The 16,824-nt window shown below is 41.7% G+C and overlaps 1 protein-coding gene across 12 annotated transcripts in view; it reads right to left on the bottom strand.

Annotated features, from left to right (window-relative positions):
* Positions 1-16,824, bottom strand: part of LOC112255258 (calcium-dependent secretion activator 1) — a 180,363-nt gene that overhangs the window by 111,264 nt on the left and 52,275 nt on the right. For all 12 annotated transcript variants that reach the window (XM_042324355.1, XM_042324357.1, XM_042324354.1 and 9 more), the window contains exons 4-6: positions 4,745-4,825; positions 4,152-4,385; positions 1,255-1,376 (exon numbers count right to left, since the gene is read on the bottom strand). In XM_042324355.1, the coding sequence (XP_042180289.1) occupies positions 1,255-1,376; positions 4,152-4,385; positions 4,745-4,825 (437 nt within the window). The remainder of the gene's footprint in view (positions 1-1,254; positions 1,377-4,151; positions 4,386-4,744; positions 4,826-16,824) is intronic.

Genomic DNA, 16,824 nt, shown 5'->3' with positions numbered 1-16,824 from the left:
CACTGCGCCACATATTTCACATTAGGGTGTGTTACAGTAACAGCGTGACCCTAAAACTACAATCAACATCTGTTCACTCAGAACAAGGCCCTCTTCAAGATGAACACTTCTGAATGAGTATTGATGGCTCGGGTACAGGGTTACTGTTACAAACTGTTTTAGCTACTATAGCTCTAGCAGGGGGTCTAGGACATACCATCCTGCTGTTCAAATCAGAGGGAGGGGAAGAGAGGAAATAGACTAAAAACAGAAGGTATGTAGGAAAGATAATGGAGCTAATATATTTTTTAAATAATATAATCTTTGAGCTCTAATAATCACCAAAATAAAAGCTAGACAGTCAAGGAGAATATACAATACCAAAAACAATTCATTCATTTTGAGTATTAATTTTATTATGTTTGAACAAAATAATGCAGCATAAGCCATGGCAAAATGTGTAGAATTGCAGGAAATCAGCGAAAATGTCTCTCAGCTCCATGGAGAAATTTGTAGAATGAAACATTTGTGCCACGCTCTCATTGCCACTCCCCCTGCCACACCCACTACCTAAGCCCCTTTTTGATCCCCAAAAACCCTGGAGAGGATGGCAGAGAGAAGATGGGAGGGGGAGAGGGACGGCAGAGAGATGAGGGAAGAAGTACGGCAGAGAGAAGAGGGGAGGAGAAGGACGGAAGAGTGGTGATGAGTCCTGCATTATACATGAGGAAATATTTCCTTCTACTGACAATGATGAATTCATCATCTATATCAGGAAGAGATATGGATTACTTACTCATCTCTGATACTCTACATACATCTGTGAGTATCCTTTAATTAAAGCAAAGCAAATGTCTCAACACATCCACACATCCCACCTCAGTCACCTGCTAGAGAACACAAGCAGTGGCGCAATGTGCATGTTGGGTAATCAGTACGGCTCAGCGTCTACAACCTTGTTATCTGTGCCCTGATCCCACTCACACAGGCAATATCATTACCACATCATGCTGTGCAGCTATGGCCAAAACATGAGGCCACCCAACGAGGACTCAAGACTTACTGCTCATATATAACACAATCTGTATCAGGTGCTGATAAATCTAAATGCAGTTATGTAGTTCCTAACCTGATTAGCTAACATGACTTTGTTTAGATAAAAAACAATTAGAATGCACTGAACTTATTACCCAGTTACTAGGTATTTATTCCTAAATAACGCTGTAATGTCATGTATGTGCACAGTATATGTGCATGTGTTTGTGTCACACTCACGTTGGTTTGGAGGCCTCGGCCTGGTCAGTCTGGAGCTTATGCCCCCCCTCCACCTCCATGGTGCAGTAGACGATCCGATTGGGCGCCAGCGACTTTAACCCCTGAACCTCCACAATCACCACCTGAGAGAAAAATAAAAGCTTATCAAACACATATATACATTAGAGGTCGACCGATTATGATTTTTCAACGCCGATACCGATTACTGGAGGGCCCACAAAAAAAAAGCCGATACCGATTAATCGGGCAATTTAAAATATATATATTTTTAATAATGACAATTACAACAATACTGAATGAACACTTATTTTAACTTAATATAATACATCAATAAAATCAATTTAGCCTCAAGTAAATAATGAAACATGTTCAATTTGATTGAACATAATGCAAAAACAAAGTGTTGGAGAAGAAAGTAAAAGTGCAATATGTGCTATGTAAGAAAGCTAACGTTTAAGTTCCTTGCTCAGAACATGAGAACATATGAAAGCTGGTGGTTCCTTTCAACATGAGTCTTCAATATTCCCAGGTATGAAGTTTTAGCTTGTAGTTATTATAGGAATTATAGGACTATTACCTTCTATACCATTTGTATTTCATTAACCTTTGCCTCTTGGATGTTCCTATCGGCACTTTAGTATTGCCAGTGTAACAGTATAGCTTCCGTCCCTCTCCTCGCTCCTCCCTGGGCTCGAACCAGGAACACAACGACAACAGCCACCCTTGAAGCAGCGTTACCCATGCAGAGCAAAGGGAACAACTACTAGAAGGCTCAGAGCGAGTGATGTTTGAAACGCTATTAGCGCGTGCTAACTAGCTAGCCATTTCACTTCGGTTACACAAGCCTCATCTCGGGAGTTGATAGGCTTGAAGTCATAAACAGCGCAATGGTTGACGCACAACGAAGAGCTGCTAGCAAAACGCACAAAAGTGCTGTTTGAAAGAATGTTTACGCGCCTGCTTCTGCCTACCACCGCTCAGTCAGATACTTAGATACTTGTATGCTTGTATGCTCAGTCAGATTATATGCAACGCAGGACACGCTAGATAATATCTAGTAATATTATCCATGTGTAGTTAACTAGTGATTATGATTGATTGTTTTTTATAAGATAAGTTTAATGCTAGCTAGCAATTTACCTTGGCTTACTGCATTCGCATAACAGGCAGTCTCCTTGTGGAGTGCAACGAGAGAGAGGCAGGTCGTTATTGCGTTGGACTAGTTAACTGTAAGGTTGCAAGATTGAATCCCCCGAGCTGACAAGGTGAAAATCTGTCGTTCTGCCCCTGAACGAGACAGTTAACCCACCGTTCATAGGCCGTCATTGAAAATAAGAATGTGTTCTTAACTGACTTGCCTAGTTAAATAAAAGGGATAAAAAAAAATATATATATATATTTTTTTTAAATCGGCAAATTGGCGCCTAAAAATACCGATTTCCGATTGTTATGAAAACTTGAAATCTGCCCTAATTAATCGGCCATTCCGATTAATCGGTCAACCTCTAATATACATATACTAATATACTAATAATAATATACTAATATATATATATATACACACATACATATATATATATATATATATATCACTTATTTCCAACACACATCTGCTGCTACAAACTAGTTTCAGACACAAACACAAAATTACATTTAACAGTTAGAGCACTGTTAAATACACTGATACTACTATAAAGAAACAGCTTCCTTGGTTTTTCACAGACATGGGCCGCCCAGATCAGCTCAGCCTCTGATCTACAGCCATATCCCCTGAGACCAGCAGAATAGGGAGTGTAAAACATTATGACTGCTGCAACAAACATTTCTGAGGTATACGAGAGAGGGACAATGTCCCATAGGACATTACTCATCAGAGCCTACAGTGCCTTCAGAAAGTATTCATACCACTTGACTTACAGTAGTCCACATTTTATTGTGTTACAGCTTGAATTCAAAATGGATTAAATGGATAATTTCCCACCCATTTACACACAATACCCTATAATGACAAAGTGCTTAGCTCTATTACATTTATTTTTATCCTCAAAAACTCCCTAGTCCTTGTTGATGACAAGCATACCCAAAACATGATGCAGCTACCACCATCCTTGAATATATGAAGAGTGGTACTCAGTGATGTGTTGTGTTCAATTTGCCCCAAACATAACACTTTGTATTCAGGACATAAAGTTAATTTATTTGCCACATTCTTTGCAGTTGTACTTTAGTGCTTTATTGCAAACAGGATACATGTTTAGGAATATTTTTGTTCTGTACAGACTTCCTTCATTTCATGCTGTCATTTAGATTAGTATGGTAGAGTACCTGCAGTAAGATGTTGATTGATCCTCAGTTCTCCTGTTACAGCCATTAAACTCTGTAACTGTTTCAAAGTTACCATTGGCCTCATGGTGAAATCCCTGAGCGGTTTCCTTCCTCTCCGGCAACTGAGTTAGGAAGGACACCTGTATCTTTGTAGTGACTGGGTGTATTGATACACCACCCAAAGTGTAATTAATAACTTCACCATGCTCAAAGGAAAATTCAATGTCTGTCTACATTTTTTTTTACCCATCAACCAATAGGTGCCCTTCTTTGCGAGGCGTTGGAAAACCTGCCTGGTCTTTGTGGTCTGTGAATCTGAGTTTGAAATTCACTGCTCGATTGATGGACCTTACAGATATTTATGTGTGGGGTACAGAGATGAGGTCATTCAAAAATCCTGTTAAAACACAATTATTGTACACAGAGTCCCTGCAACTTATTATGTGACGTGTTAAACACATTTTTACTCCTTTACCCATTTATTCTTGACATAACGGGTTGAACATTTATTGACTCTAGATATTTCTGTGTCTCAGGCAGGCTGAGTGAGCTGCAGTGTTAACCAACCATACCTCCAGAGTGAAGGAGAGCACCACATCAGACTTGGACAGCGTGTTCTCGTCCTCCTGGCCCATGTCTATGATGGAGGTGTTGTGCCCTCGTTTGAGCTTCTGCAGTTTGAACTCTCCTCCCTTGGACACGGGCATGCTCTCCAGGTTAGCCATCAGCAGGTTCACTGAGGATCTCAGCTCCTCTATGAACATGGCCTCCATCTCTTTGGACACAAACTTGGGAAACTTGCCGCCCTGTTAGACAGATGCACGCAGGCATACACACAGGGACATACACACGCAGGCACACAATCACACACACGTCCATAGTGAAGTCTACGACCATAAAGTGTACAGTATTTTTTTAAAGAGGATGTTTATTCATGGGTACTCCTGCCCTGAGTCTACCTCTGCTTTTACATTATTGAGGCTGTTTTGCTCATGTGAGGGCCTACGGTTCACAACACACACACACTGTAGCACCTCTACTACTTAGTGTATAGGCCTTAGGCCTACTGCCTTCTACAGTATCTGTTACAGCTCTGGTGAGGTGATTTAAGAGGGGTGGGTTGGTGTCTAATTCTCTACTTTACTTTCAGGTAGTGGTGTCTTACCCTGGCGATCTGATCAGCCATCTGCAGTCGTCCGTCCAGTTCTCTCCTGATCTGTGCAGCCTGCTCGTCTGGGTTATCAAGCTGGAAACGAACACAATGAGAGAAGATTTCATCATGACATAAGCCTGACATACAGCGTTTACTGTCGCCTTAGAGGTGACATAGGCCTTACACACAACCTCCATTACAAGCCTTTGTGATGCCCATGACCATAGACTAATGGTGATGACATAGTATTACCTCATCATCCTTGGGAATGATTTTCAAAAGGATCATTGTCTGTAGTAATGTATGAATGTATCAACATGGAGCGACTTGCATCGTACTTGTAAACCCCACTAAAGTGATGAGCTGGAATCAATATCATTTCCATTTGAATTCCATCACGTCCCCTCCGGTGGGAAAGATGATCGATATTCAACCACTGTCAAATGATTGTGTTCCTATGTTAAAGGGGGAATCAGCAGTTGAAATAATGTTTTGGTAAAAAGCTGAGGAATGGGGCTGGAGAAATACAACCACTTTCAAGTTCAAAAACAGAGCTATGGATCCAAGGACTGACCATCCATGCTATCAAAACGATAGTTTAACATTTTTTGAAGCAATATCGTGTTTGTATAGTCCCATGTGGCTGAGTTGGTAGAGCATGTCGCTTCTAACGCTAAGGTTATGGGGAACCAGTATGAAAATATATGCACTCATGACTGTAAGTCGCTCTTGTCTGCTAAATGACTCAAATGTAATGTCAAATGTTTACATTTACTTTGTTTACAAACATTGGAGTGAAACAAGTTTATATTTTGGGTTCTGATGGGTTATGACAGTTGAACTAAGCTCATGATGCATTTATAAGTAATCTTCAAGAAACAATGGTTACATATCATTAATATAGTCCAAAAATGGATGTAGCAACTGCAGATTGCCCCTTTAATGATGCGTGTTTACAGCTCTGGTTCAGTTCTATGAATTCGTTCATTGACTATACACTTGAGTGCACAGAACATTAGGAACAACTGCTCTTTCCATGACATAAAATTACCATGTGAATCCAGGTAAAATGGGCAAGACAAAACATTTAAGTGCTTTTGAACAGGGTATGGTAGTAGGTGCCAGGTGCACCGGTTTGAGTGTGTCAAGAACTGCAACGCTGCTGGGTTTTTCACGCTCAACCATTTCCCGTGTGTATCAGGAATGGTCCACCACCCAAAGGACATCAAGCCAACTTGATACAGCTGCGGGAAGCATTGGAGTCAACATCTATGTGGAACGCTTTCGACACCAATTACAGTCCCATGCCCCGACGAATTGAGTCTGTTCTGGGGACAAAAAGGGGTGCAACTCAATATTAGGAAGGTGTTCCTAATGTTTTGTACATTCAGTGTACATCTGAGTAGATTTCATCAGATGTATGTGTGCAGTATAGACTCTTTCCCCAGATTGAAGAGCAGAGGTGTGTCTGAGCTGGTGAGAAAGGGATAGTCATTGGTGGTCAGGGAGCCTGCAGTATAATAGCAGACAAACACATCTGTCACAGCCACTCCTTCAGCGCCTGAGGATGGAGGAGCAAATTACTGCAGAGATGGTTTCTAGCAGGACCACAAATACAGAGGTACATGTAAGAGATAGACGCTCTGTACATTATCTTGGAAATAATGGAGGACATGTCATACCAGTCACGTCAAACAGTGCCGCCAGAATAACAGTAAAGTAGCTGCATGTGTTTATTTAAGCTGTCTGCTAGTGACATTTATTTGGATACATCCATAAGAAGGAGCTGATGATGCGTGATTTAATTTGGCATGAAAAAAGTTGCCGTCTGGTTAGGACACTGTTCATTACCGTAGAGGTGGTTGCATTGTATATCAAACACTAGGCTAGAAGCTAGCTAAATAGTTTGTTGCTAGCATATTTGGCAATATGACAACTGAGGTCAACAATACCAGTTGCTGAAAACATCTGGTCAAATGAGAAACATGTGGGAGGATGACAGCATAGCACCATTTGCGTCATGACTGCAACGTTGACAGACCGGAGACATTCATGCTCATTACTCACCACATTCCCACTCTAGAATGCGCTTTTAGCCAATCAGAAACGAGTATGGAACAATGCCGTGGTATAACACCTATACCACAACACATACACAGACGTGTTCAAGACCACATGTGCATCACCACACACACACACAGATATGCAACAAGATCTCTATAGTGTATGCTAATATAATCCCCCAGTCTGTTCAGAGGCATTGTTGGGGCTCTTCAAGTGGGATGGGCAGAACACACACACACACACACACACACACACACACACACACACACACACACACACACACAAATGTACAGCACTAGTAACAGTGTGTGTGTTGGCCAGTAAGCCATCTGCACAGGAGCAGGGCTGTAATGTCTCCCTTCCTATCTCCAGCTGGTGTCTACAGAACTGTCCTACACACCAACCGTTTCTTCTACACTCCCTGTAGATAATACACGAGCAAAACACTCCAACGAACGAGCACACACAGAATAGCAGAAAGCTAATTTCAACACCCAAAAGGCCAGACACACCCAAATTCCCAGGGCTGGCATTCCCCTCTGTCAGAGTTGTATGCCCTGTGCCAAGCAGGTGCCCTGTCCACTAGAGTATCTCTGCCCACGCTACATACACCCTCTCCGCCCGCTGACAGGGCACTGAGGCATTCTTCACAGCAACACTCAGAGAGGGATGAGAAACAGTGGAGAGGGTGGATGAGAAGACTACAGTTGTCATAACACACACACACACTCAGACAGAGATAATTTTCTGCATTACACCAGAACAGTAATCAGAAAGAGAAATCCCTGTCATAATAGAATCAGATCTGATGTAAGCAAGGCCAACTATAATTAGGTTAATTAAATCTGCTTAATCTCCACTGGCCAAAAGCTGTGCGCCTGATTGCCACACCATATGTACTGTATCTGACAGTGTTTATCAGTGTGTGTTTGAGAGTATTGTGTTAGTATGATTGTGTCTGGAATAAATGCACGCTCTCCCATGCCCATCCATCTCAACACAGTCACCCTGTCTAGAACTCTTCAACATGACTTCACCCTCCCTCTGTAGCCTCCAGGAAGACCGGGAACCCATCTTAGTTTAATGATACAGATGTCAGGATGAAGATTGTGAGATTTGCCACCATACATTGTGTGTGTGTCTGTGTGTGTAGGGGGGTATTGGTGAATCAAAAGATTTCACTCTCCATTCACGCCATTCTCTCTTAATTTCTGTTTTTCATTCTCTGAATTATAGCACAAAATGTCCGTTCTCTCCCTTTCTGCAAAATACTACCTATATGTTTCTCTCTCCGTGTCTTCTACCTTCCCTCTCCCTGTCTCTGTGTTACCCTCTCAGCCCTCTCTTGCCATTGAATTTTCTGACTACCGCATTAACATGTTGCTGAACACCCACCCCTGCTGCTACCACCAACTCAAATTAAAGTTTATTTGTCACGTGCGCCGAATACAACAGGTGTAGACCTTACAGTGAAAAGCTTACTTACAGACCCCAACCAACAGTGCGATTTTTAAGTTTAACAAAATGGTATTTAGTGAACGATAGATACGTAAAGAATAATACAACAGTAATAAGACAGTGAAAAATAACAGTAGCGAGGCTATATACAGTAGCGAATCTATATACGGGCACTGGTTAGTCGGGCTAATTGAGGTAGTATGTACATGTAGGTATGGTTAAAGTGGCTATGCATATATGATAAACAGAGAGTAGCAGTAGCGTAAAAGAGGGGTTGGGGGGACAACGCAAATAGTCTGGGTAGCCATTTAATTACTTGTTCAGGAGTCTTAAGGCTTGGGGGTAAAACTGTTGAGAAGCCATTTGGTCCTAGACTTGGTGCTCCGGTACCGCTTGCCATGCGGTAGGAGAGAGAACATTCTATGACTGAGGTGTGTGGGGTCGTTGAGAATTTTTAGGGCCTTCCTCTGACGAGGTCCTGGATGGGAGGCAGCTTATCCCCAGTGATGTACTGGGCCGTACGCACTACCCTCTGAAGAGCTCGTTCGGAGGCCGAACAGTTGCCATACTAGGCAGTGATGCAACCAGTAAGGACACTCTCGATGTTGCAGCTGTAGAACCTTTTGAGGATCTGAGGACCCATGCCAAATCATTTTAGTTTCCTGATGGGGAATAGGCTTTGTTGTGCCCTCTTCACGACTGTCTTGGTGTGTTTGGACCATTCTAGTTTGTTGGTGATGTGGACACCAAGGAACTTGAAGCTCTCAACCTGCTCCACTACAGCCCCATCGATGAGAATGGGGACGTGCTCGGTCCTCCTTTTCCTGTAGTCCACAATCATCTCCTTTGTCTTGATTATGTTAAGGGATAGGTTGTTATTCTGGCACCACCCGGCCAGGTCTCTGACCTCCTCCCTATAGGCTATCTCGTCGTTGTCGGTGATCAGGCCTACCACAAGCTTTACATTCCTGTTGTGTTTGAGAGAGAACACACACACACACGGCTTGGGCAGCCGACAGACACACAGTCAAGTATGTATGGGATGTGTGTGGGGTCAAAATGGGGCCAATCTGTCCTCTTTACATTACAGGATGAGATTCCAAAGTAATTAATCCAATTGCATCGCTAAAGTCTCAATCCCGGCCAGTGATCAAAGCCCTACCTAAAACGGTTTCAGCCCAGGATGCAAAGAGCAGACTCTACTTAGAAGTTCCTACTACCTCAAACTTAAGTGTCCCCTACAGAGTGGCAAGACGAGTCATCTCATTTGACACACTGCCTAACAGTATATTGTGTTCCATGCCCGCTTAATTTAGTAGATCCCACATCCCCACTGGGTTAGGCACTGATGATCCCTGTCTGTGTGTGCCTGCCTGTCAGTCAGTCAGTGGCCATATGTGAAAATCGAGTCTACTTTAAATGCCCAGATGTCATACTATTTTTGGCTTTAACAAGAGCTGATCAATTAGATATGGGGGGGACACGCTACAGAAATCAACAAATAATGGGAAACAAAGCAATCTCGCATGATGCATTCTCAGTATTCGAAAATCGAGTATGGTTTAAACGCCAGAATGTTATACTCATTTCGGCTCTTCATCTAGTAGAATTGGATGCATACTTTTCCACAATGCATTGGAAAATGTGGGTTGCAAATGATAGACCCTTGTTCTCTTCAAGTAGCCAAACAACAAAACTAGGCTACTTAATTGGGAAGATACCGAATAGCGAAGCTTCTGCGGTGGTGTTCAAATGTAGGCTAAGTCATTTTTGTTCTCATTAAAATGATCACATCTTTGAAAACACAAGTTATTTTTTTTTTGTTACAGCACTTTGGTTTCACTAATAAATATGTTGAAATTGAACCAAACTTGTTTCTGTCTTCAGTCCTTTTTAAATAGGATAGATGGGCTGTATGGGCTTCTGTCACGACGATGCTGGGAGATGGGAAGCAAGTGCAGGTAGTGAGTATAATAATAAACGTACCAGAGCACACCGCAAGACACAAGTGTAGAGTATGGACATGGAACAACATTATTACTGCCTGGGGAATAGACCTAAGCGAGTGGCAGATATAGGGGAGGTAATGAGAGAGGAAATGGAGTCCAGGTGAGCCTAATCATGTAGAGTAGACCGCGTAATATTTGATGCCAGGTGCGCGTAATGATGGTTGCCAGGACCGGTGGTTCCTATTCTATTCAACGTTTAGAGTAATTAATCAAATTGGAACTGAGCTATTATCAGATTGGTTAACGCTATGCATTTCTGTTGAATATGGAAAAATCCACCCGCACTCGGCCTCACCTCCCCTACTCAGCCAGTGGCATACTGCATACTTTTTACTAAACCGTACATGCTAAATAGTATGCGACGATGACTACATAGTATGCAGTTTAAGTATGTAGTACGCTAGTATGGATATTCAGACACAGCCAGCCAGTCAGCTTGTGTCTGTGATCTGTAGTATCAATCTTCATCATGTTGTTGTAACTGTAGAAGCCGTGCTGTTGTTGTGCTGAGTGGCAATCAATAGTGTATTCTGTCCACTGAGTAGCATGATGAACTATCTATCTTTTTCAATCACTCACTAGAGCGTGGAGCCTCTGAGTCTGAGGCACCGGTCACTCCATCATTAAGCACTCCAGGCGGCAGATAACTCATCCTTATATGAAAACATTCATAGGGGGTGAACAGCTATAGAGTAAACACAGGCAGAGTGAGGCAGAGCTGGGAGGGTTGAGGATAAGGGTCAGGGAGACCTTCCCTCTGAAACTCACTTGTCCACCACCACGCTCCATAAAATTAATATTTTGGCCACATATCAGGATCGTAGGGTTGATTGAGTTTAGATCCCAGGACAGTTGCACTGGCTTGATTGAGTTTAGGGTCAAGTGTGGCACTGTCTGATACCGTTGTCAAGGGTACAGTCCTCCTAATCTGCTTGTTCCCTTCTGTTTTCCACTTTTTAAAGAAAAACACAAGCATACACACAACTTTGTTTTACTATAATTGTGGGGACCAAACAATTGATTCACATTCAAAATCCTATTTTCCCTAACCGTTAACCTCAACCCTAACCCCAAACCCTAAATATTATTATAATGCTAACCCCTAAGCCTAAAATAGCCTTTTTTTTGTGAGGAATTCTGGTCCCCACAAGGATAGTAAAACCAAACACACAAAAACGCAGAGTGCATAAGTGTCTGATCAATGTTTAATCATATGTACAGAGAACTCCGGGCACACTTCCACTGTGATACTACAGTGCTGTCCTGTGTAACGAGATACCTTACATGAGGCTTCAGGCTCTTTTGTAGATCAACTCTCTATAGATGAGATTAAATGTCATAACACACAGGTGTTCAGCTACTGGGAATTTTGGCCAGAGGTAACGGACTAAAAGGATGGGTTTGCAGGATTTTGTGATTCACTAAATACTATCTCCTCTACCTATTCCAAACAGGCTCCTCTCGTCTCCTCTCCTTTGCTCTCCTCTCCTCAGTCTTTTAATTGTTTAAATAAATTGCAGTCCCCTCCGATTGATAGATTCAAAGCTAAACTCTGATATGTGATTAGGGGAAAACCTTTCCCGGCCTGTCTGGTTTAATATATACAGGATGACAACGGCTGCCAGGGGAGGAGGGGGAGAGGGGAAATAAAGGTAGCCATGTTTACTGTCACCATGGTAGCACAAATGAGCAGACAAAGGGCATGGTGTGTGTGTGTGTGACTGACGGCAGAAAGGTTCCATAAACAAATAAACACACACACACAGTGAGCATAGCAACACACCATACAGATTAAACCAAATCAAAAGTCCAGCATTGAGATCTACTTCAAAGCTTTCAGACGACATCTGTTTGCAGTACAATAGCAGCAAGGTCTTTGATGAAAATTGAGGATATATTACTTCCCCATTCTGTAATAGCAGCAAATGTATGCATAGAACGGAGGGCTTTCAAATCGTTGTGTTGATGGCCTTGTTTATGATACAAAAACTATAAGTGTCTTTTCTTTGGATTTGATCTCTCTCATCCATATTCAATGAGGTGTACAGTAAGTGACTTGACAGAGTAAAAGGTTTTATACATCTAACACAGAGAACAAGACTCATTGATGACGGCTGTTGTTTTTCTGTTCCACCTGAACTGGAAAATAACTGATAAAAGGGACTTCTGACAGACTTCTAAAACATTCTGTGTGCTCAAGCAGGCAATTTTTTCGGGGGAAAATACAACTGTTTGCATTGACGCTTTTATGTTGTTTAGTACTTAAAGACATGCTCCGGAACTTTGGCAACTAGTAAGTATTTTTGAAACCTCCCGCTTCGGGCTGGATGTGTCAATCTGTAGTTCATACATGCATAATCTATGATCAGAATTACAGCCTTATCTTAATTAGCCACGAAATCCATAGTTTGAAAGTGACTGTTTACAGGAAGCTGCGCAGCGCCCTACATTTCCCCCCCACGCGGGTCAGCCTCGTAGCAATTCAAGTTTCAGCCAATGAATGTTAGCCCCTCGCCATTTGAGTGAGAACTAGCAAGATGCAGATTGAGAGAGAGAACCCCTTTTGGCTTGTGAGCTCTACTTTCAGAACTAATAAAGATTACAAAAGTACCAGAGAATCTCTTTAACTGATTCTACAGGCTTAACAGAGAGTGTTTATATAGGGCATATGTATCCTTGAAGTTAGAGAGACCAATAGCCAGAATGTTAACAGACAATGGCAAGAGGGAGATGAACTGGCAACCAGAAGGTGTGTGTTTGTGTTGTGGGAGTGTGTTCTGGGAGCAGAGATCAAGGCAAATTATCCGCCTCACTAGAGCTGGATTCTCCAGAGCTTTTGTATTGATAGATTGCAAATTACTGTTTTATATTCTTACTGTTTTATATCATTATATCCTCTTAGTATGAATAGATTGTTTTATATAGCCTTAGAAATCAAAATTAGTGTAAGGTTCAAGCTCTTTGTATGAGAAGTGTAATTATTTACTGGACTGCAGTGGACTGTGAGAATGAGTACTCCCAATAACTCAAGACCTCCCTGACTGATAAGATGTCCTGTGATATGCACGGAGGAGCATGGAGAAACCTTTTTCCAACTGTGTGATGGAAAAGTACTGAACTACATCTTTGTGGAAGGGAGGGGGTGAGAGCTGGCGCCGACAGAGATGGTATGAAGATGGCGCCGACAGAGATGGTTGCCTCGATTCACGTTCTTAGGAAACTATGCAGTATTTTTTTTTTTTTGTATTATTTCTTACATTGTTAACCCAGGAAATCTTAAGTCTTATTACATACAGCCAGGAAGAACTATTAGAACTATAAAACAGCGGCAGGCGGTCGGCACGACCACATCCATAACTCCAAACCCCATCTGGTGAAAAGGAAGAAGACCCACTCTGTCCACCCACACCTAGGTCAAGTCACGCATCTGCCAAACAGGGCTGAAATTCAATTTATTCCTTAACTCAAATCATCATTACAGGCTAAAAAATATTCATCAGAAGACAATATGCTCTCATTTTAATTTAGTCAGTCACTGAGGTTGTTTATTCACAGAAATGTTTACACAGTCATGATTTAGTCTTCAGTTTGCAGAGGTCCACACACACACACACACACACACACACACAAAGGTAAAACAGCATAAAATGCACCCTATTACCCACATTATCAACTGGAAATCCCATCAGCCCCCTTTGCACCATTCTTACACTGCAATCCCCAGAATTCAACCACTCGTCATCTTGGGGCGGCAGGGTAGCCTAGTGATTACTAGTTACTAGTGTTGGACTAGTAACCGGAAGGTTGCAAGTTCAAACCCCCGAGCTGACAAGGTACAAATCTGTCATTCTGCTCCTGAACAGGCAGTTAACCCACTGTTCCAAGGCTGTCATTAAAATAAGAATTTGTTATTAAATGACTTTCCTAGTTAAATAAAACTAAAATAAAAAAATAAGTGCAACAACAGCTTGCTACAAAATGTGACTCACAAACTCACAAAGGTACATGATGACAGGTACCCGAGTAAGGACACAGATTACAGCTGTTCTGTTCTTCAAACACTCAATCTGACACTCAAATCAAATAACATCTTATTTGTCACTTGCTTCATAAACAACAGGTGTAGACTAACAGTGCAGAGAGGAAAAGGAAAAGTATTTGAAAAATAGAACAATTATAACACTAGGAATAAATATGCAATGAGTAATGATAACTTGGCTATTTACACTGGGTACCAGAAGTGAGTCGATGTGCAGGGCTATGAGGGAATTGAGGTAGATATGTGCAGTGCCCTTTACCAAGGATGCCACTTATATTGGCATCCTTGGTAAACATGAGCAAAACGGTCTGTAAAAAATATATATATTTGATGTTTATCCTCTTGGTGTTTTATTCAAAATACTCACAAAAAAATCGAACCTTTAATTGAAGTAAAATGAAGTAAAAATTAATAAATGTGAAGTAAATTAAATAAATATTTTTCTCCAAAACACCCCTAGAAATTCTTATGAGTAAATCTAACTGAAGTATATTTCCATGCATATTTTACATTTTAAGTTCACCTGAGTGATTAGGAATACTTAAGTGTTAAACCATGACTTTAAACCATTCATTGGGGTATAAATATGAGGTGACATACAGGCCAAGTTCCCATAGTCATCCATCACAATGGGAAAGACCAGAGAATACAGTAATGATGTGCGACAAAAGGTTGTTGAGCTGCACAAACCAGGAAATGGCTATGAGAAAATAGCTCAACGGTTGAAAATGCCCATTTCCACTATCAGGGCAATAATTAAGAGGTTTAAAGCAACTGGAGATGTTAACAGTTGGCCTGGAAGAGGACGTGTGTCTATATTGACCCTACGCACAGTGAGGAGGATGGTAACAGTGGCTAAAAAATGTCCAAGGATCACAGCTGGAGAATTGCAGACGTTAGTTGGGTCTTGGGATCAGAAAGTCTCCAGAACTCCAGATCAGACGCCACCTACGTAACCACAAGTTGTTTAGGAGGGTTGCCATAGAAACGCCTTTGCTGTCATCAAACAACAAACCCAAGCACCTACAGTTTGCCAAGTATTACTGGAACTTTCAATGGGACCGGGTTCTATGGTCAGATGAGACCAAAATATAGCTTTTGGAAACAAACACCAGAAGTTGATTCGGCGTAGACAGAAAGTTAGCCATGCAGAAAAGTATCTCATCCCACTGTGAAGTATGGTGGTGGATCTTTTATGTTGTGGGCCTGTCTTTCTTCCAAAGGCCCTGGACAACTTGTTAGGAAACATAGTATCATGGATTCCATCAAGTACCAGCAGATATTAAATCAAAACATGACTGCCTCTGCTAGGAAGCTTAAACTGGGCCAAGGTTGGATCTTCCAGCAGGACAATGAACCAAAGCACACCTCAAAATCAACACAAAAATGGTTCTCTGACCACATAATCAAGGTTTTGCCATGGCCATCCCAGTCTCCTGGCCTAAACCCCATAGAAAATCTGTGGGATGAGCTGAAGAGGACACTCCACAAGCATAAAGAGAATCTGTTTTGAGGAATGGTCTCAGGTCCCTTGCCATGTGTTCTCCAACCTCATTATGCATTATAGGAGAAGACTCAGAGCTGTTATCTTGGCAAAGGGAGGTTGCACACAGTATTGAATAAAGGGGTGACAATAATAAAAACCTATATTTTAGAAAAATATTTATTTTATGTTAAGAATTTCTTTTTTCTTTCAATTATTTTACTTTTAATTAAAGTTAGATTTTTGTGAATATTTTCAAAGAAAGACCAAGAGGATAAACAATAGAGATGTTTTTTTACATCCTGTTTTGCTCATACAGTTGAAGTCGGAAGCTTACATACACCTTAGCCAAATACATTTAAACTCAGTTTTTCACAATTCATTGTCCATTTGGAAGACCCATTTGCTACCAAGCTTTAACTTCCTGACTGATGTCTGAGATGTTACTTCAATATATCCACATAATTTTAAATTCCTCATGATGCCATCTATTTTGTGAAGTGCACCAGTCCCTCCTGCAGCAACACATACCCACAACATGATTCTGCCACCCCCGTGCTTCACGGTTGGGATGGTGTTCTTCGGCTTGCAAACCTACCCCTTTTTCCTCTCCTTCCTGAGCGGTATGACGGCTGCGTGGTCCCATGGTGTTTATACTTGCGTACTACTGTTTGTACGGATGAAGGTGGTACCTTCAGGCGTTTGGAAATTGCTCCCAAGGATGAACCAGACTTGTGGAGGTCTACCATTTTTTCTGAGGTCTTGGCTGATTTCTTTTCATTTTCCCATGATGTCAAGCAAAGAGGCACCGAGTTTGAAGGTTGGCCTTGAAATACATTGTCACGCCCTGACCTTAGAGAGCATTTTATGTCTCTATTTTGGTTTGGTCAGGGTGTGATTTGGGTGGGCATTCTATGTTAATTTTCCAATGTTTTGGTATTTCTTTGTTTTGGCCGGGTATGGTTCTCAATCAGGGACAGCTGTCTGTCGTTGTCTCTGATTGGGAACCATACTTAGGTAGCCTTTTCCCACCTGTGTT

The sequence above is a fragment of the Oncorhynchus tshawytscha genome, linkage group LG07 (genome assembly GCF_018296145.1).
Source record: "Oncorhynchus tshawytscha isolate Ot180627B linkage group LG07, Otsh_v2.0, whole genome shotgun sequence".
Lineage (NCBI taxonomy): Eukaryota > Metazoa > Chordata > Actinopteri > Salmoniformes > Salmonidae > Oncorhynchus > Oncorhynchus tshawytscha.
The sequence above is the reverse complement of the archived record's forward strand: the minus strand, read 5'-3'. Positions and strand labels throughout refer to the sequence as shown.